We start from the raw sequence: 22202 nt of genomic DNA on the forward strand, positions 1-22202 counted from the left end.
TGGTGGTCACTGCAGCTGCTTCTGCAGCCTCTCTTGGGTCTCTGCAGACCCAAGAGAGGATGGTGCAGTCAGATTAAATGCTTAAACCATCAACTGCCATCCTAACTAGCTTTTCTCGATGGAGTGACCAGCTCTTTTAGAACGTCTTCCTATGCGACTCTATGCTATAGTCAAGTCAACTCTGGTTGGAATGGTGCAGATGGTAGGATATGGGTAGTGGGTAAGTTTACAGGTCACCAGGTATTCTCCGTTTCTCTATTTTCTATTTTTCTGAGGGAGGAATGGCAGAGCGGAAGAAGGGTAGTTAGCAGGATATCAGACGGATCATTTAGGGGGTATTGGAAAGGGTGAGTGGGCACGGGAAGTAAGTTCATGTTGTACATCACTCTATGGGATCAAGTGGATGAAATTACAAGAGGGAATCGCTCATGGGCTGACATACACAACGAAAATATGTAGATGATTTTGCTGTCAGTGAAGGGAAGTGTTCTACCTTGGGTTTCCAAAAGGCATCCAGGGCAGCTTCAGCCATGTCTATGCCTTCGGTTTGGAACCCTTGGTGGAAAGCAACCACATTATTACCAGCAAGCCATTTATATTCTAAATATTTAATGTAATCTGTGCCAAGACCTCTTTTGTAATTTATTTACCTTACATAAAAATATAATTTTAGTTTCCAAAATTGTATCCATACATTCAATTTGAAACTCAGTTGTCTTGCACCTTATCAAGTGAATGTTCAAATCGCATAAAAAAGTGTAAACACATCTTGACTTACTGTTTATTAAGGCCATGGTAGGAAACACTAAGGTGTCATCATATTGTGTGTTGCATAACTGCATATCAAAAATCTATGGCTGAGTGTGTTTTATGGATATTGCACAGCTCTTTCTAAGTATAACAATTTAATTGCCACAGGCTAAGTCAAGACGATGGGCTAGTTCAAGACAGACATGCAAACGGTAACATTTCACAGTCATCAGACTGAGGATGGATATTCATTATGATGGTCAACAACAAATGACCAACACTTTATTCTCAAGTGAAAAATGATAGTGGCCAGCCAGTTGCTTTCCTGTCTCTCAGTATTACACACAATAACAATGGGCTGTTAATTTGAAGCACTGAGCTGGACACCTCAACAACACGTCACCAGAGAAACAATGACAAGACCTTCACACCATATTGCCTATGAAAGTATATTGGAACAGGAATAGCCTCTGCATGGTATATGGGCATGTCTCCCTGCCTCACTGCATATATATCTGGTTACCAGACTTTAATGTTAGCCCTAAGCATGTGCACAGAAGCCTATGCCTGTCCCTATGGAAGTGCTGGACCTGTAGTGTACAATCATTGTGGTCAGTGTTGGGTATAGTGCATACAGCGGTGGGAGCAGCATACCTTGTGTGTTTTTTTAGAAGAGATCAGTACCATGACCAGATTTTTTTTTGTGTCACTGAGAGTGAGCCCTACTGGCCCACTTGTGTAAAGTGATACTATTGTGTGCATTGTCATAACCTTCCACTGACATCTCATATGTGATCTGTATGTAACACATGTGTGGTGATTAGTTGTGTCTCTGAGTCAGGCGAAGAAATGGAGCCCAGTGGGATCCACTTTGAATGGCCCTGGTCTTGTGTGGAACAAAATGGATGGCGATGACAGTGCTCCCAGACAGTGAAGGTATATCGCCTGCTTTCCTGAAGCGGGCGGGACGGGCCTCAGACATTGTAGTGAAAAGAAAGGAGACAGAGCTACTTTTGTAAATTCTATGAGAGCTTTTGTTAGCAAAGAGCTGCTGGTTAGTCTTCATGAACACTTCAATTTGGTGGATGATAGGGGTGAGGGTGGGGCTGCAGCATAGGATTGTTAGCAGTCAGCAATTTTCTAAGTGAGCCTGCCCTTTTTCTGTCCCTGATTACTCCTTCAGTTGGGATGATGACAGCCAGCTGCAGAAACATAAGACCTATTTCGGCCTCTGTTGTGTGTGATGCAGATTGGATACAGCCCCAGGGATATCTGCTCTGAGAAGTATCACTCTTCACAACGACTATGGCTGGAGAGCAGCCTGAGGTGGACACTTACTTGAAAGATGAACCACCCAAAATCAGTGTCAGAGTTTGAGACAATGGATCGATCGCCATCCCTTGTATAGAGGTTGCATAAAAATGTGGTACCCAAACCATTCTGCTTTGATCCAGTTCCCAGACCTTTATAACCACGGACGAGTGTGCTGCAGCAAATGCTCAAAGGACTGCTGTGTACAACCAGGGCAGGTGTCTATGTGACAGCTAGTCTCTACTTGCTGCTGGAGGAGTGGTGGTTCTGCTCTGAAACACCTAGAAACCTTCCAGCCTGTTAAGAGAGGGAAGAAGAGGGAGCTGAGTACACAACAGTGCATGATGGAGAACTGCTATGTTCTACGGAACTCAAGGTCTCTCATTCTGTTTCCTGACAGGAAATGCTACTGCATCATTATCTTATTTCAATCCAGGGCTGCATTGGTGTAACTGTCATATACCCCGATGAGGGTTCATATGAGTGACTGCTGTTCTACTGGATGGGGGTTACAACAGCTGTGATTTTTATAGGCCCTGGCGACGACCAGAAAACCACAATTGGCGCTTTGTTCGTCTAGGTGTTATTTTTACCTAAATCCATCAAATTGCATATCTCCGATTTTACTCATTTGATTTTTCTCATTTTAGAGTCAAATAATTGAATACAGTTTATTTCATTTATCTAAATTGGTGAGGGATTTTTCTTGTGTTGTTTTTTTACTTTATTACTGTTTAAGTGCTTCAACCGGAAGGAGATTGTAGTCATTGCTTGAGAAGGGCTCACATCCCCCCTCAACCAAAAACCCAATTTCTAACAGATCTTGTTAACAGAGCCAATATTATGGCACATTTACCAGCTTCTACTTTGGACCTTGCACTGATGAAAGACCTTCAGCTCCACAATTAAACTAAGTCCCAATCTACAAGGAGTGGCAGGTGTGATCACTTGGTGTAGGCAACCTCTTCTCCATTGCAGTCAGCCTGAAATTGCACATATGTTTCAGTTTACTGTGCACTGATACCTTACATTGGCGGTTTACATTTTTTAGGTGCTTTTTGCCAAAAGAATAAAAAAAAAAAAATCCTAGTTTCCATTAACTCATTGTGGCACCTCTGTGCTTATGAAAATATTATCAATGCTAATCAATTCGTTCTGAATTTTTAAAACTAAAATTGTTAGTATTGATAACGTTCACATATGTACCACATTTTAGAATTGAGCACACTTACTTTTTTGTCCTGGTTGTATTTAAGAAAAGTCTCTTGTGCTCGCTCCTCGCCACCATCAGTAAACAGCATAATAATCTTGTTACAGTTGGCTCTCGTAACATTGTCCTGTATAAATCAGAAAAAGATAAACACATCTTTAAATTAAGTCCAATGAAGTTGCAATATTGAAAACATTTTTGAGCAAAGGTGTTTATTCTCCACGTACCAATAGGGAAAAAAAGGTAATTCCTCAATGTCTTATTGGTTTCTTTCTCCCTTTAAATATATGTTAGTTCCATGCTTTATGCCAGGAATATTCAATTTAATATTTTTATTGCAACACTTTTTAAAATTGAGATACATCTGACTGCCACTCGAATAGTGTTTCCGAGTTTGTAAATAGCATACTGGCACCAAGGTCACATTGAATATTTAGACCGATGTGACTGCCCACTTTCTATCCAGCTGTCAACCTAAGGAAATATTAGTGCACTTAATCTGCTTCATATTTGTCATTTTATTGGAACATATAATAAAACATGCGATTTACTACCTTACAGAAATTCATACATTTCTGCACATCAGTCTTCAAATCAAAATGTATCCATTCGACTAAGTGAGTCTATGGGCGGCCTGTTCTTGAGATTACCTCAAGGTTTGGACACAGGGATATGTCGTCTGGAGGCATGGCTGCTGGGTTATCCTCATGCCTATGCTAAACATATCTCTGTCCCTTAGTGAGTAACAGACTTTGAATCCATGATAGACAGAGCAGCGGGACCCACATATAGAGAAGTGAGTGAAGATGTGGTGGATGAAAGGGATGTAGGGAAGTCAGCTGCTCAGAGATAATCTTATTTTTGTTCTTTGAGTGAAAGCAAAATAACAATTATTTTGGGGGGGATTGAGAGCAAAGGAATTCGCTGCCATTCAGTTCTGAATGCTTACAAGGACGCCTCACAGAGGTTATATTCAGATGTAGATATTCGTGCTGTCTGCTTATTGATCATATGAGAGCCCTGCTCCTTCGCATATATGTCTGCTAAAGGTACAATGTATACATAGAACAATTTACGGCAAAAGCAGAACTTTGGAGGCGATGGAGGATGGAGGTGACGGAGGCAGGTTCGCAGGTATTTCCATTGGTTTTAACAATCTCGGACCTGAAGTAAGGTGAAACATGTTAGTATAGCACCCATAATTCCAAAGTGCTGTTCAAACAGAGATAGCAACCACTTTTAGTCAATTGCGTTCAATGCTTCTGTGAGACGAGTAGAACTGGGGAAAAAAGAGCTGCTGCCATTCAGGATCTGGGGGCTATCATCCAAAACGTTTTATGAAGCAGTGTCTACTGAGTAGTACTCCACTGCCCATCCTGAACCCTGATTGCTGGGTGGTTATGAGATTTCCAGCAATTATGTTTCTGTAAGCTTTAAGAAAATGCTAGCGAGCCTGTAAAGGTTCCTTGATTGAGAGGTCTGTTGATAATCATTTACCAGGGATTGAAAAAATAGTAAAAATCTGTCCTAATATCTGCAACTAGTTGGGATGGCATCACTTAAGGATTTAGTGGGGTTTAGGGGTGTAATGGTGTTGGCTAGGATGTCTGGGTGAACTAGCTTGAAACAGTTGCAGGGAATTAGTGTCTTAGTTGCGAACTGAGCAAATTCCCTGATGAGATAGTGATTGAAGCGCTAAAACCTGTATTAACTCTGTAGGGTCAGCCATAAGACAATCCTAGGTGTAATTAGATATTTAGGTCCCAATTCACAAAACTAACTTACTACAAAATCCTAAACTTACTACCATTTTGGTATTCACAGAAGGCACTCACTCATTTTGATATTCTGCCAGTGACCGGAATCTCTGCTACCGGGCTGGAATCTCCACCACCGGGCCGGAATTTCCACCACTGGGCCGGAATCTCCGGCCCGAGTGCGAACATAAAGTTAGTATGAGTAAGTGCATTCTGTGAACACCAAAATGAGTAAGTTCCTTCTGTGAATACTAAAATGAGTAAGTGCCTTCTGTGAATACCAACATGATAGTAAGTTTAGGATTTTGTAGAAGGTTAGTTCTGTGAATCGGGCCCATACTTCACCTCTCTGCTTCGAAAAATAATAGATATTTTCCCTCAATTATCAAAACCTGGTGTTAATAACTTTAGTGGAAACATGTGTTTATAAAATGTACTTTTGGCTGCCTGCACCATAACTGGCTTGATGCAACGTTCATGGCTGAAGTCGATGACTCTGAATAAAAGAGGTCTCTAGACCCAGAAAGACAGGAGTGTTGTAAACAACTGGCCACCTAGAAGGGATTAGCCATCTGTGAGTGGTACACAACAGGTGGTAGAACAAAAGACACCCTTAACACTATTTATTTTGAACTGCTGGTCTCACTTGTGCTGACTGGAACTGCTGCACTCCTTGACCATATAGTTCAAACCCCAGGAGGAGGAGGAACCAGGTCTGACAATGACAGAGGAGAAGGGAGTTCATCTATATATAGATCCAGCTAGGTGCCTGCCTGGACCTCTTACAGAGGAAGAATACTTCCACCATCTTGAGTGGGCTTCTTGAATTTTCACAGAACAGTGAAGATATGTTCTGCAAAAGGAGGGAAGCATAGGGGGAAGTAGACATGATTGTGTAGAAGAAGTTCTGCATTCACTGGCTAGTGCACAGGATAAAACAAGAACCTCAACAACACCTCCTTACAAAATTCCCATTCCTGAGAACAGTACACCTGAAGAAGGTGGCCATGATGGAAGAAAGAAGACTCCTGGCTCTTACTGGAAATAGAGGACTGAAGAACTCAAGGAGTTGTGACTTCTGCTGGCACTCAGGGACTGGAACTGCTCTCCTTAATTCAAAGTAGTTGGCCTCCTGTTTCTCTACTGTAGAGGCACACAATGCAGCATGACATTCAACTCCAAAAGGGCCCAAGTTACCACAGAAGACTGGAACCTGCCTGAGTCCTCGTAATTGTGATTCGTAATTGTATTGTATCAAGGGTCTGTGACTGTAGTTGTGGTCACAACCATCAATCATTTACCAACACTTCAAAAGAAGGTGGTAAATAGTTGTTAAAGGTGAAGACTTTGAGAATCATGTCTGACGACCTCTGGTGGGAGCAGGATGTGGTCCAGGAAAACCATGGACTGCTTATCACAATGTAGTTCCAAAAGGTTTTTTTTTTTTTTTAAATAAATAAAGGGATGTTTTCTTTTTTGAAAGGCAGCTAAAAAACAGTACCCAATATTTTAAGTAACCTGTGATACCTTTAAAATTAAATTCCCATTTTTGAATAAAAACACATGCATGGTGGGTTGCAGGCCACCAATCTTTGTTCATACCCAATCACAGGAGTTCTAAAATAGCAACCTGACTAATTCTGTGACTCACTGCAACTGGAGTTCTTGTGATGCAAGTATAATAAGTGCATAGATCGTGTTACAGGTTTCAAGAGGTTGGTGCATAATTGGATGACTTGGGGGCTGCTGGGAAGACCAAATCTCTGATGGCTGTGACAGGCTACTGAGACCTGCTGAGGAAGACAGCACTCAAGGTATGCAAGAAAAACATGTTCAGCGGAGCATTTTGTTGCACTGAAAATTGGTTCAGAATTAAATCTTTGTAAAGGTCTCAAGCTTCATAGAGCCCTACCTAGTTGAAGCTTCCATCCTTGCACCACTGAAGAATTTTGAGAACCAAAAAAGTGACTTTGTCTGAAGGTAAAACCGGTGGCAAGGTGGCAAATTCATGCTAACAATGAAGAGATCTTACTGACTATGACATCCAGTGGTGTCTTACTCATAGCTTTTTGCCCAAAAACCAAAAGCTTCAGCTTAAGCTCATTGACAAAATATCCAACTTTCAGGCCTTCTTCCCAGCTGCAACCTTGAACCTAGACGTATTCCAGACTGTGGAACCTTGACACAAAACTGTCTTTGACCACAATCAGGTTGTGACCACGTTAAGTTGGGGTAGGCTTCTCTCTCCTATACCGACTTGGTGCATGCAGACTGCAATGTTTGCTGATGTTCCCTTCCGACATGACATGGAACCAGATATTGAAAATTCCTTACAAAAGAATAAAGATGAAGGTGCACCATTAATTGAGTGGGAAGCATGTAAGGTATCTGCCAGGGGGCTTTGCATCCAGGCCACAATTGGAGCGTGTCGATCCCTACTGGATAACATACTCAGAGTTGAACGTGAAACTCATGTTACAGAGACGATCTCCCCCACTTCTCTAAGCTCCCTAAACCAAATATAAGATCTCCTACTAGCACAGTGAAGGTATGGAAAAGCTACGATGCCTGGACTATGCAACATACCTTGTGATAAAAAACACAAAAGGAGACGGACAAGGCAGGCAGACTATTCGCACAAATGCACAGCCCCCTCAACCTGATACACACTGCAGCAACGTCCATCAGTGACCACTTGGGTAATCTGCAGTACATACAAATAGATAATACCATTTTGCCAGTTTTATCAAAGCCTATGTCAGCAAGCTACTTTAACCCCTCAAAATGATATTGATGATTTATTGTTGTTGGTTAGACTCCTAGTTTGACAGCGGACCGGCAGATGACTCAGGAGACATCTATCACTGAACAGGAAATCGAGAGAGTACTTTGTCTTTTTGCAGGTGGGAACGTTCCTAGCACGGATGGAGTCCTCTCTGAGTTCTATACAACATTCTTGTCCCAGTCGGCACCGAAACAAACAAAGCTCTGCCACAGCATGTTCACTATGGGCAGCTCACTGCCCTCTACTAGTGAAGTCCTGATTACCTCGATTTGAAGCCAAATCGTGATGCCATAGAAATGGCTCATTATCATTCCCTCTTTATGCTTAACTCTGAATAGAAGTTCTCAGCAAGATGCTGCCAACCAGAGTGTTGCCAGACCTGCCCTCCTTGATTCCTACTAGATGGCTAGTTGACCACTCCCTGAATTGAAAACGTTGACCTAACCAGAACTTGATGCTGGAAAATTTCCTGTAGCACTCCTACCCACTACCCTCAATGTAAGACACAGGAAGCTAATTCCTTTCATATGTTGTGGTCATGTATGCACATTGACCACTTCCAGCATGGTTTGACACACACTAGCTGTCGCCACTGGAAAGATTGGCTTATGTACTCCTAAGGTCTGTTTATTGGGCATATGCAAAAGACCTATGACAGACAGGGTACAGACCCGACTGGTTAATTTCACTCTGATACGAGTTAACTCACTATAACAATGGCATGGAAGAGTGCGGCACCCCTTCATTGTCTAAGTGGCAGAGTTGACATAATTGATGACGGCGGAGCATTAGTCATTATACGCCGATGAAATGAGAGGGCTGCACAAATTACCAATTGCACACAGATGAAGTGGGTTCACTGAACAATTGCAGACCATCATTAAAAATGATAATAAACCCCCCTGAGGGTTTAATATACAGCAAACACAAGATATTTCCTGCCAAGTGGCAGATGCATCCTCAATACACCGAGAGCCTGCTACAGGAGCCATGAGGGTAAGCTAGTAAATACTGATGATTCTACAGAGGACACCAGTAGCACAGGAGTGCAGCCAGCCGGGCACGTGCAGATTAAGGGGTCTCATTGCCCAGCATATGGGGATACTTTCAATATAGGCTCCTCTTGACGGTACCCCTCTATGCCCCCTCCCTGGATGACGCTGAAACCTCCCCTCTAGTAGCAACGAACTATTGAAGTTTTAAAAAAGTGAGGTCAGACGAAGTGTACTTTTATTGTTATTTATATACATAACCCCTGCACTCTGCCCCACTCCCTCCTGTATGTCGTATATACCCCCATACTGTATTCCTTATCATGACAATAAAATACAAGGTACACGTTTGTCTTGTGGTCATTTGTTGGCCGCAGTTTATTAGGAATACAAGGAAACATGTATATACTTTGCATCTTTGCATGCTATGTCATAACAACTTCTTTGGTAATGTCTCTTGGCCCTTCTGGGTCGTTTTCTTTGGTAGGATGGATTTTTTGCACCCCATTTGCGCGGAAAGGGAGTAGCTTCTGTCCCGGAGTTAGGCCATCTCGCAACCTTGTCCGTCTTTGTTGTGCCCTGCCGTGCGGCGGGGGCTGGGCTGCGAGCGCCGTCTCCGTTTGCTACCCCCCTGTTTGATTTCATTTGATTTGATTTACAGTTTTATATAGCACTTGAATCACCCACTGTAGGGTTTCTCAGCACTCTGGAGATGAAACTGAGGTAATGGATGTGGGCTATTCTGGGAACAGAGCTGTTTTCAGGGCTTTCTTGAATTTTTGATGGTCCTGACATTGTCTTAAGGCAAGAGGGAGTTGATTCCATAAGAGTGGAGCTTGGTAAGAGAAAGACTTGCCTCCCGTTCGGGTCTTTTTTATTCTGTGGATCTTAAGTAGAGATTTGGAGCTGGAACACAGGGCCCGATGGGGGGTGTAGAGGTGAAGCCTCTCCGCCAGGTAGGAGGGCCCATTTCTCCATATTGCTCTTTGAGTTAGGCAACATATCTTGAACTTCACACGCTGGTGTATGGGTAGCCAATGCAGTTGGAGAGGGAAAGAGGCTGATCTATGAGGGGTGTTTAGGACTAGACGAGCGACAGTATTTTGTATCATCTGGAGACGGTTTATTGAGGACTCGGCTGCAGTCAGGAGGGCATTGCAGTAGTCTAACTTACTCAGTACTAAGGTCTGAGTCAAGGTCTTCCTGATGGAGTCGGGAGGTAGGGTAAAGCTCTTTTCAGTAGGGCCAATAGGTGGAAGCATGAGCCCACAGGGTGTGTTACGTGCTTTTTCATGTTGAGGGTCTGTTCGAGGTGGACTCCCAGGTTCCTAGCTGTAGTAGTAGGGGTTGGAGCATTTCCTAGTTCCGGAGGCCATCACTGAGGTGTCCATAGAAGTTGAGCGTCTCCGAAGAGCAGAACCTCTGTTTTCCCGGCATTCATCTGGAGGTAGTTATTTTCCATCCATTGTGATATTGCCAGCATGCCAGAAGAAAAGGTGGATTGGGCTGTCTTGGAAGTTTTACTGAAGGAGAAAGTTAGTTGGGTGTCATCCGCGTATGATATTGGGGTGAACCCATGTTCCCTTAGTAGAGCTGCCAAGGGGGCTGTGTAGAAGTTGAAGATAGTTGGGCTTAAGCATGAACCCTGGGGTACCCTCTTTGTTAGTTCTTGCGATTTGGACCGAAATGGTCCACGGTTAATGGTCTGGGAGCTTTTGGAAAGGAAGCTGGTCATCCATTTCAGGGCTACTCCTCCTATCCCTGCCTCCCTCATTCTCATGAGCAAAGTCTGGTGGTCGACCATATTGAATGCGGCGGAGAGGTCTAATAACACAAGGAGGTTGGATTGGCTCTGATCTATGGCAATCCTGATGTTGTCGGCAACGGCCACTAGTGCCGATTCTGTTCTATACTTGGGCCGAAAGCCCGATTGGGCTGGGTCCAAGAAGCCAGCCGCTTCAAAATGATCGGATAGATGTTTGTTGACGTGTTTTTCCAGGACTTTGCTCAAATAAGGTAGGAGGGAGATGGGGCGGAGACTTGATAGATTCTCGGTGGGCATTTCGGTATTCTTTCAGATAGGGATGACCTGGGCCGCCATCCATGAGGGCGATAAGTGTCATTCCTCAAGAGATTGGTTTAAAATGGAACAAATGGGATCGGATAGTATTTTTGCAAGGGATGCAGAGATCTTGGCCGGTAGGATCTCAAGTGGGATCCAGATTTTATTTTGCACATTATTATTTCAGTTTCCTATTTTGTTAAGGGGGAAATTCAGCATCGTTTTTGTAATTGATCTGGGGCAAGGGGGAAGGTGTAGGGATGTCTACGGGAGGGGGGTCTGGTTGAGGCAATTTTGTTATATATGGTATGGCCAAGTTACCCAGCCGTGAGGCATCCCAGAGTGGGTGGTCCTACACACCTGTCCTTAGGCCAACTCACTCAGCCGTGAGGCATCTGAAGGTGAATAGACCTATTCTGGCACACCGCCCTCCGGGGTACCTCCGTACCAACCGATATCAGCGTAGTTCTTCACCACGTCGTCTGGGAGACTTCCGTCTCCCTGTGGATCCTCCCAACTACACTCTGCACTTCCTTATTTGCAACCAGCCAAGACCATTGCGCCCCACATGTTGCTACAAAACATGACCATGCCTTCCACGGATAGGTGTACCCCATCGTTGGCATAGAATTCCGGGCCCCCATGTGGATGAGCCCATGTCTGAGCGTCCCCACACAATTCGTTCTGCAGATTTTGCTCACTGTGAGGTTCAGTTATTTCCGCGAGTTCTCAACACCTTTTTGAGATTCTGCCCACGCCATTCCCTTCTGCTGATCAGCTTAGACCAGATAATGGCAGTGTGTCTAAAGGCCCTGGCTGTGTCTGTGAGGTCTTTCTGGATTCCGTGGAGGAGTGCTCTTCGATCGAGTCTGGCCAAATTGTTCCCCCAGGTGTATGAGCAACACATCCGGATGCCACACAGTGTCCGCCTGCAACTCCTTGAGAGTAGCAGGCTGTTGTTCCCATCGCATGCCCGATTAGCTGAACCATCGAATACAGGTGCCCGCAGGCTGCTCCTTGAGCATGTGGCCCCATGCCGCCACCAGGCTTCCATCCGCCTGATGAATGAGTGCCCCACTACCCACACCAGGCGTGGTCTTCTCCCTGTTAAAGTAATGGAAAGGACCAGTCACTCCCCTGTTTGTCCAGAAGGGGAGAGTGGCTCCCTTCCCCCCGCCTAGTCCTTTTGGTCATAGCAGTTGTGACCTCCCGTATGTTTTGTATGCTCATGACCGCCATCTCCCCACTGCCTGCCTTGTCCATCCCATGCTGCGCGGCAGTTGTGGCCTCCCCAATCTAGAATGAGTGGGAACCAAAGCCCTTCGGGGGCAGGCCTGCCTTGCTGAGCGTGAGGCGCAAGACCACTGTAAATTGGAACTTGCTCAGTTGGGACCCATTTCTGTGTTTGAACAGGGGACCCCCGCCGGCTGGCAGCACGGCCATGAAAGTGAGCAGGCAGCATACCGCGTAGCAGCTCCGGTCTTCAATGCATTGTAGCCTCACTATCGCCCTTTGCCGGGATGGTCTGTCTTTGACCATTTCAATAAAATCTCCACACCCTTTGCCCTGGGGGTAACTCGCTATGGCGGAATGCCCCAAAGAAGTCGGTGGTAAATGCGGCCCTGAACAGTAATAGCTCAAAGTTGTCGGTTGTTATGCCCCCCAATGCACCTAACAGCAGGGTCAGCTTCTTGAAGTCTATCGGGTGCCTGGTGTCGACCCTCACACCCTCCTTCCGTCTCCACCCCTTCATTGCTGCTTTGATGTGGTGGGATGCAATTGGGTCTTTGTCCAGTGTCCAACTTTGCGTAGTGTGCCACGGTGGCCAAGTGGGCCTGTGCCCAGGACCTGGACTTCTGGCACTTAAATGCCCAGCTAATGGATTGCTCGGATGCCCTGTGTGTGTGTCCCGTTGCTCAAAGACTGGATGCCCCCTACCCTCATTACAGTTGCAACGTATTGCTTATATCTCCTGGCCGCTGCCGGGGCGAGCGCATGGAGGACCAAATCTGAGAGGTCTACCCTGCCAGGTCCCACAGCTGTTTCGGGAAAGGTGTCATGTACTGCTCTGCCCCGGGAGCCAGCTCCCTGAACTTGTCCATCCTGGCCCTGGATAGGGCGTCTGCCACTTCATTTTCCACCCCTGGGACGTGTTGTGCTCGTAGGTCTATGTTGCCCTCCAGCTGTAATGTTACCAGTCGGCACATTAGTCGCAGTGTTTCTGGGCCCCCAGCAGAACCCTTGTTAATGGCCTGCACAACACCTTTGTTGTCTGACCATAGCGTCAATTTCATGTTCAGCAATTCTGTCTTCCAGATTGTCAGTGCCACCATGATCGGGAATAGCTCTAAGAAGGTGATGTTGCTAGCTATGCCTTGTCTATGCCAGCTGCTGGGCCACTGCCCTGTGCACCACTTGCCCTTTAGGATCATCCCGAACCCAGTGCTGCCTGATGCGTCTGTGTACAGCTCGATTTGCTTGCTAGTCACCCGTCCTTCCCTCCAGATCAGCAGACCATTAAAGTCTGTCAGAAAAGTATCCTACATCAGCAGGTCTCTCTTGACTACAGCTCGAGTCTGACGTGGTAGTGCTTCTGTTTGAGCCCGCGTGTCAACTGTGTCAGTCACCTGGCGAAAACCTTGCCTGCTGGGATGACCATGGTTGCGAAGTTCAGTTTCCCTATGAGCTGCTGAAGGTCCCTCAGTGTAGCTTTCTCGCACCCGCAGAGGCTCCTAATGTCTCGCCTGAAGTCCTCTACCTTTTCTGGGGGAAGCCTGAATGTCCCGGCGATGGAGTCTAGCTCAATCCCTAAGAACGTGATTTTTGTTGCTGGAACCTCTGTTTTTCTTTTGAAAGGGGGATCCCCAGTTCGCCCGCTAAAACTATGAATGCCTTCAAAGTTCGACGCACACTCGAGATGCTGTTGGGCCTGTGAAGAGGAAGTCGTCCAGATAATGGAGCTTCCCACCCACCGGGTGCCTGTCGTGCAGCGCACATTCAATGTAAGTGCTACATATTTCAAAGTATGCGCATGATACTGAGCACCCCATGGGCATTGCCTTGTCAAAAAAGTGTTTCCCTTCCCACTGAAAGCCTAACAGATGAAAGCTCATGGGATGTACCGGGTGTAGGCGAAACGCAGACTCGGTGTCTGCTTTAGCCATGAGGGTCCCTCGGCCTGTTGTCCAAACCAAGTCTATTGCATCGTCTATCATGGCGTAGCTTACTGAGCACACCTCAGAGTCAATCCCATCGTTCACTGACGTGCCGTCTGTGAATGATAAATGGTGGATCAGCCGGAATTGGCCCTGCTCTTTTTTAGGGACCACCCCAGCTGAGAGATAACCAGATCTCTGCTCATCATGGCAGTGAGGGGGCCTTCTATCCTACCCAGTCGCTTCTCCTTCTCTATTTTCTTTGTCACCACCCCCAGGTGTTGAAGAGCGGATTTCAGGTTTTTCTCGCTGCTGGGGGAGTGGGCCTGAGAATGGGATGGGGAAACCTTGTTCGAAGCCGTAGACCAATATTTCTGCGTCTGATTTGTTTTGGCTAGCGTGTATCTTTTACGTCCTGCTACCCCCTTGTTGTCCCCTGTGCTTGGTTCACTGCTTCTTTTTCTCCATCTGTATCCTTCTTTGGGTCATCCCTGTGCCTGCATACTGCCTCTGGGTGCCCCCCACACATTAAACATATGTGCTGGAATTTACATGCTGCCCCGTATGTACATTCGTTGGCCTCAAATTTCCAACATATAGCCGGTGGCCAGCCGGTGTGCGTTCCTTTTCCTGCGCTGAATTGTTTGGGTCTTTGAAAAGGCCTCCCTTTCCCTTTGCGAAATGACCCCTGAAAGGACTGCTCATTCTTCCCTCCCCATGCCCTGACCTCCCTCGCTACCATCATTTTGTGAATCAAACTGGAAACGTCTTCCTCGTTCCACTCCATTTCTGGGTGTGTCTGCATATTCAGCCTGAACCCCTTATCGTACTCTAGCCATGCATCACCTGGGAATTGCCTCTGTGCGCTGTGGATGTTGGCCTCATAGAGCCAAAGGTCAGGTGCGCAGCGCTGGAACTTTTCTAGTATTATACACGCCATTATCCGTAATGCGTCTAACCAATTATTGAAGGTTCTCTCTTTGCACTCCTTCCTTCTTTCCCTCCTATCTTCCTCTTTTTTGTCACAGGTTGTCAGATCTAGCCCTTCTAGCTATATTTCCAGTAAGGAAAAAATGTCAATGAATTCTTTCCCCCAGATTCTTTCTTTGACTGCTAATGGTATGGGGCTTGCTAAACCTGTGGCCCTGGTAGTCAATGATGCGGCGCCCGGTGATGGCCATGTGTATACCACAGGTACTTCTGTTACTGGAGAGACTGTGCTAGCCGTGATGGGGCTCCCCCAAGCTACTGTGGGGGACCCTGTGTCCCTCCTTACCCCTCCTGCGGCCTGCTCCCCCAGTCGGCATTGCCATGCTAGATCAGGATCCAGCAGGTGCCAGGGCAACTCTGAGGTTTTGCCATCCCCCTGGGCTCCTGTCGCTTCCTCCCTCTGTGAGGACCCCTGCCTGCAGTGTCATTGATCCCCCGATCTGGTCCCGCCGGCCCTGTGCTGGCTGCAGATGGCTGGGCCCTTTTCTGAGGAGCCTTCATGGGCCTTGCTGCATCCGCGAGTTTAGCCACCATTCTCCTCCGGCTTTTTGCTGCTGGCATGCTGGTGTCTTGCTGCTGGTTCCTTGTTCCTTCCCCAGCGTCGTGTCCCAGGTGGGGCTGCAGACATTTCATTTCCATGCACCTCTGAGGCTGCCTAAATCCTCCTTAGCAGGTCATTCAGCTCCTCCTGTCCTTGACCCCTGTTCCCTTTTCTTGCCATTCTTTGTGCTCGCAGGGTCCCTTTGAAAAAAATTGGACATAGACCCGTTGAAGGATGTTGATTTCCGTTTTAGAGACTCTTTTTATTTACTGTACTAGCAGCCCGTCCCGACGTTGTCCGGGTATGAATTGCTGCCGGCCAGTAGTATATTGTTTTGTAGGATTTCGTTTTGATAGCATTTCTTATCTGTGACAGGCCTGTAAAAACGCTCCAATTCACAGTGCACTGCTGATGCACTTAAGAGTGCGCGTTCAGTAGTGCGTGAACTCGAGTTTCCCTACTTTATTTTTCCTTGCAATATTATATAGCGCTAACTCGACAACATGGCATGAGCACAATGTACATTACAGAAGAACACATTCATTTGTGGTAGGCACGGGGAGACAAAGCGATTTGCCTGGAATCATAGGATGTTGAGCTGATGCCGAGATTCGAACGTAGCTCCCCAGCTCTAAAGTTCGCAATTCTAGAACTTGTGGCGGGAGGTGTGTCTAAAAGTGTATGTCGGTGCTGGCCATCAGTGAGAGAGATCTGTGCATTTTTCAAATCGGTGGTGAAAAAATATGAGTATGTTGCTGGAGATGTGGGCCGCCGTGCCACCAATGTACTTACCGGGGGAGGGTAAACACCCATTATTCCGCAACTTTCTTTCCGCATACCATCGCTCCGCATACTTTCATTATGAAAGTACCATGACTCCGCAATGCCATTATAACGCATGGCATTACATTTTATATGCTTTTACCACGCATACATTTACAATGAAATTCGTTGTAAATGAATAAATGGTAAAAGCATGTTTTAATGTTTGGATAAGTTAAGTATGGGTATAGGGGTATATGTTTTGGGGTACTGAGGTATATGTTTTTAGGTGTTTGGTTATTTTAAGGGTTCAGATATAGTTTTGGGTTATGGGGTACAGGGGTAGTTTTAGGGTTTGGGGATAGGTATGGGTTTTGGGGTACAGGGGTATTTTTAGGGTTCAGGGCTAGGTTTGGGTTTTGGGGTATAGGGGTATTTTTAGGGTTCAGGGGTAGGTTTGGGTTTTGGGGTACAGGGGTATTTTAAGGGTTCAGGGCTAGGTTTGGGTTTTGGAGTACAGAGGTATTTTTAGGGTTGAGGGTAGGTTTGGGTTTTGGGGTACAGGGGTATTTTAGGTTTCAGGAGGAGGTTTGGGTTTTGGGTTACAGGGTTATTTTTATGGTTCCGGGCTAGGTTTGGGTTTTGGGGTACAGGGGTATTTTTAGGGTTCAGGGCTAGGTTTGGGTTTTGGGGTACAGGGGTATTTTAAGGGTTCAGGGCTAGGTTTGGGTTTTGGGGTACAGGGGTATTTTAGGGTTCAGGGGTAGGTTTGGGTTTTGGGGTACAGGGGTATTTTTATGGTTCAGGGCTAGGTTTGGGTTTTGGTGTACAGGGGTATTTATAGGGTTCAGGGCTAGGTTTGGGTTTTGGGGTACAGGGGGATTTTTAGGGTTTAGCGGTAGGTTTGTGTTTTGGGGTACAGGGTATATTTATAGGGTTAAGATGGGTTAGTGTTTAAGGGTGTTGCGGTATTTTAAGGAGTAAGGGTGGGTTATGATGATGGGGTGCAGGGGTATTTAAAGGGAGCAGGGTGGACACCCGGAGCTGGAATGTACTGAACCTGGGAAGAAAAAACAATGAAATATTGGGCACAACGCACACTTTTTTTTTGTAATCCCGTGCCCCGCCCACGCCCCCAGCACACGCCCACAGCACACGATATGAGACATGGCATGAAGGGCGGAACGTACCACATGCCCCCAGCGTTTGTCACGCCACCAGCACACACCCACAGCACAACGCAGACACGCCCACAAGGGACTACTTCCAACGCTGTATTGGGTGTTGTGATTGGTGCTGTGGTTCCTGAGATTACCCGCCTCAAACGTTTGGGCTCTCTCTTTATTATATTAGTATGGATTGGTGAATTCTTTGTCAAATAAAAAAAATTTGGGAGAGAGAGAGAGCAGTGACTGACCATATTCCTGTTTTCTGAGCTTTACGTAATGCTCTTTCCTTTCCCTTGTGCCCAGAGCCAGCGAGGTCACGAGACAGGAGGGGATTAGAAGAGAGCAGTCAATGTCATTGCTCATTTTTAGCCTGCAAAGCAACTGTTTGTAAACCCTGCCTGAAGGAGGCAGTCCGGGTCAGTTTTCCTCCTGGACACTGAACTCGCTTGACGACTTCAGTTCTCTGTTGTGGCAGTGGCTGCTGATAAAAATGAAATTCGTTTTATCAAGTGATAATTTTTAAAGTTACATGGTGGGTGGGAAAGAAATTTTATTTTATTTTTCTTTGTTAGCCACTGGTTGCTCTGACTCCATATTTAGTTTGTCCTTAATTTTGAAGTGGTGCCTATGACTGTCTAAGGTTTTCTAGTTGAGTTACTTCTAGGCCTGATGCAGCAACACCCGTGGGCCCATACATGAAGCTTTAAACTTGTTTCTGTCCTCCAGCTACTTGTTCATAAGTGCAGAAACCTAACCATAATTCTAGTGTTCTGACAAAAAGACTGTGTGTGGCTCAAGTCTTACACTTTTCTCCCTGGGGGTAACTGGTTCGGTTTCATGGATTAGGCCTGTCCTCTCCTCCACTCCAGGCATAATAGCGCAGGCCTCCGTGCACACACAACAGACAGGAGGTTTAAAGACGCATGCCGTTTATTTTCTGCTGCTTCTTCAGCGCTGTAGATGCTGAAATAGAAAGTGAGCCAGATCAGCTTTAAATTGCTATCGTGCCAGGTCACTGCTTGGTCTCCCTTCATTTAATTAATGTTAGCCTCTTTGCTTGTTGCTTAGGAGGGACCCCTGTCTTAGCGCTATCCCACCCCACCTCCATGCCGGAGATTGTAGCATGCCCCGTTCACACTCAACACACTTGTCAATGAGGAAGGGACTGACATCGCGAGCCGGCGGAACTACAAAAATGGCCGCTGTGATGTCATTTTGTAGTCCCGCGTAGAGATTTCCTCAGCGTTTTGCCGTTTTGTCACCAATGGTCAGTGTTGCCAGCTCCAAGGGCAGTGAGCTATAAAATACGAATAAACAGACTCTCGCTAGTAAGAGCGATAGTTTCCTTGCAGGCATCACCCATTACCTTATAAAAACGGGGCAGATATAAAACGAAGAAAAAGTAGTCCCCTATGCTGAAACAATACTAAAACGCCCAGGTTCTTTCCCGATGTCATCACGCAGACGTCGCGGCCGGCGCTACTTGCAAGGGACTACTTTATTTTTTTCCAAATTTTTAAACAACGTATATTTTTTATTTTTATATAGCCTATGTCCTTCTGCTTGCCCTGTGGTTTTCAAAGATGTCTTGGGTGTTTGGATTGGTGGTGTACTTTTCGAGTTTACTTGGCTCAAAGGACACAGTTCTCTCTTTATAATAGTAGTATAGATAGATAAATAATGACCTTATCAACAAAGCAATTATTATTCAATTTCACTCATAAGCAGAAACATTTACACAACGAAAATGAAACATTTTTTGCAAGATTATTGGCCATTTTACCATGTAACAAAATTATAATTCAGTCTTCTTCGGAAATTATTATATAATGAATCCACCTTGCAGAGACATAATTAGGCCCGGGTGTTTGCTTACAGTCTCAATGTGGCGCTCTTTCTTGATAACTGAATCAGAATAGATCGTGGTCTGTAAAGCCTGAGGGAAGGATCTGGATCAAGGAAAAACTTTCAGTAACCTTTCTACTTTGAAATGAATTTCTAAATATTCCATCCTCAATAGACTGACTGCACTGACAGACCGCGGTATAACACTTACATGTAGCAGCTGGTCAAAGGCAAAGGTAAAGCCCTTCTTGTAGTCTGTAGTTCCTTTAGCTGAGATCCGATGGACGGCATCTTTCAACACTTTCTTATTTCTGACGTTAGCCTGGACAAGATGTGGGAAGCACCCAACATTCTGTGCGTTGTTGTTAAACTGTAAAACAAATGGCATTACCATTAGGATGTCACCATAAACTGGGAAAACAAGTTGTATGCGTCCTTCTAGTTATTCCATAGTATTGTTGGGTAATTAGAAGACTAAATGCATGAATTGAAATTATGCCGCATAAATAACAAGTTACCGAGAGTGAAGGTCAACAAACAACCAAAGCAAACAAGAACTAGAAATAATCAAAATATCTGTAAATAGTTTCCTACGGGAAAATTAAAAGTGCTCCTATGCCTCAGTTCTTTGTAAAAATAGAAGTAAAAGCTATACAAAGATTAATATATGTTGTTCCAAGCATTCTATAAATTACCTTTTAATTATACCATTGGATTATACTTCTAAAAATGTTTCCAATTAACAACCTGTATAAACCTCGTTTCATAGACTATTTGATGATGTTTACATGTTCTTACCATATCACATGTTCACATGAACAAAGCTGACCCTCTCAGCTTCAATACCAGTGTACTTCAGAAACTCATGGTGTGATGAAAGCAAATACCATCCATCACTAGTAGGCTGTATATAACATTGAAATCTACTCCCATAGCTTTGCTTCCATATTTGGATTACTTTTATAATTGTTTGGAATTCAAATAGGAATGTGGGAATACGCTTGACAGGCTGCAAGAGTCACAGGCTTCCAAGAGTACTCCTGAAATTTGCTTGTGATTTCTATCTTTGAGTATGCGAAAGGTCATAATGCATATTCACAAGCATACGTTGACGCCTGATAATGTCTTATTTACAACTGATAGGACTTAACACAGTGGGGATTATTTTCAAACCTCTTGTGCCGCCAGTACATCACTTTTCCCAATATTAAAAGCGGGGCAAGGGGCTTGTAAATAAGCCCGGGAAAGCCCCAGTGACTTCAGGGGGGGTTTAAATGCATTTACTACTACAGATTTGTGCGCAGTTGGAAATTCCACTCGAGAAGTGGGCATTTCAAGACACGGTTTGCCTCTGGAGTTTGGGAAGACCTTAAACATGTAAGTTTGTGGAAATGTACAAAATGTTATCCAATCACTTTTCCACTCTAGAAATCACTGAGATTTAATTCAGCTTAATACTGCTAAAACCCAAATATTATGTACAAGTCATGCAATGGATGGGGATGCTAGGTGTGTTAAGGAAGCTACCTATCTGGGTATTAAGATCCGTACCTCTGTTGAAGAGATTACTGAGGTTAATTGGGGTGATGTTATGCGAGGAGTAAAACGCTATCTTGAAAGGTGGGAGAATCTCCATCTCTCATTAGTGGGCAGAGCTAACGTTCTGAAAATGAATGTCTTACCGCGACCTTTGTATTTTTTTAGGGCAGTGCCATTGGAGGTATCCTATAAGCAACTTCAATATTTACAATCACTTTGTACAAGGTTTATGTGGGCCCCGAGGAAACCTCGTAAGGCAGCTCGATACATGACTCTCTCTCGAGAAAGGGGAGGATGGCCTATACCTGACTTTGCTATGTATTATTATTCCTCTATTTTGGTTAATGCACATATTTTACTTACCGGAGAAGAGATTAGTAATCTTGCTGGGGCCCCCTCAATTTATCAGATGATTCTAGGGTCAGAGGTCAAGCAGTGTCTATTCAAAAGAGTGGACAGCAGTTATTTTAAAAGAACACGCTTTAAGGTATTAAATGCTGTGTTTAAAGTCTGGGACACTGTATGGAAAAGCTTTGAGATGCCAGTACTTTCAAGGTATACCCCCACTAATGCTACGGAGTGCTGCCCCGATGTTCTGGGACCAGGTGGCCCTAGGTTGGAGACCCCTATTTCTGCACTAACAAGGGTAACCAGGTAAACAACTTTATATTCTATACTGGGAAACGGGCTTGCTGGCGCACCGTGCTCTACTCTAAGCTGTGAACTTCAGGATCTAAAAAAACTCCCCATGGTCTCAAGCTTACAACGTCTCCCTTGCCCATCCTCAAAGCCAACACCACTGTCACCCTCTAAAATAATGGTATCATTCCAATACAAGCCTCCAATGACAACCTTGCTAAGTTGGCCATGATCTACCCCACCCATAAGAAATTGGTATACGGCAACTCCACTAACCCCTACACAGCCACCACCTCTCCGTTGGGATTATCTAGTACCACCCCCATAAACAGTTGCGAGTCCCTCTCCCTCCCTGAACCCCTCCCCATCTGGCAACCTCAGAACCTCCTCGCCCTGGGTTGCTCTGCGTCAACTCCCCAGATCACCACCTCAGCTATCGGTCGGTCATGTGGTCTCATTCGCCCCGCCGACTGTCAGCCCAACTCAGGGTGACCCTTGTGATGGGTTGATTCCTCGAGCCATATTATATCTGCGATTAACCGATGATACCCTTTCCTCCTCCCCTATAATTTTGCCCCCAGCCAGGCCTGTTTCTGGGCAATGTTCCCCTTCGGTTTCTTTTCAAGCCAACCCTCTGATCAATGACCCCGCCCCATATGCGATGGTTCATACCTCACCTTCAAATTATCCTCTAG

The 22202-nt window shown here is 45.4% G+C and overlaps 1 protein-coding gene across 2 annotated transcripts in view; it reads right to left on the reverse strand.

The window, feature by feature from the left end:
- Nucleotides 1–22202, reverse strand: part of CACNA2D1 (calcium voltage-gated channel auxiliary subunit alpha2delta 1) — a 1913432-nt gene that overhangs the window by 544539 nt on the left and 1346691 nt on the right. For both annotated transcript variants that reach the window (XM_078674178.1, XM_078674177.1), the window contains exons 11-12: nucleotides 19541–19699; nucleotides 3294–3398 (exon numbers count right to left, since the gene is read on the reverse strand). In XM_078674178.1, coding sequence (XP_078530304.1) covers nucleotides 3294–3398; nucleotides 19541–19699 — 264 coding nt within the window. The remainder of the gene's footprint in view (nucleotides 1–3293; nucleotides 3399–19540; nucleotides 19700–22202) is intronic.

This window comes from Lissotriton helveticus, chromosome 1_1, assembly GCF_964261635.1.
Source record: "Lissotriton helveticus chromosome 1_1, aLisHel1.1, whole genome shotgun sequence".
Lineage (NCBI taxonomy): Eukaryota > Metazoa > Chordata > Amphibia > Caudata > Salamandridae > Lissotriton > Lissotriton helveticus.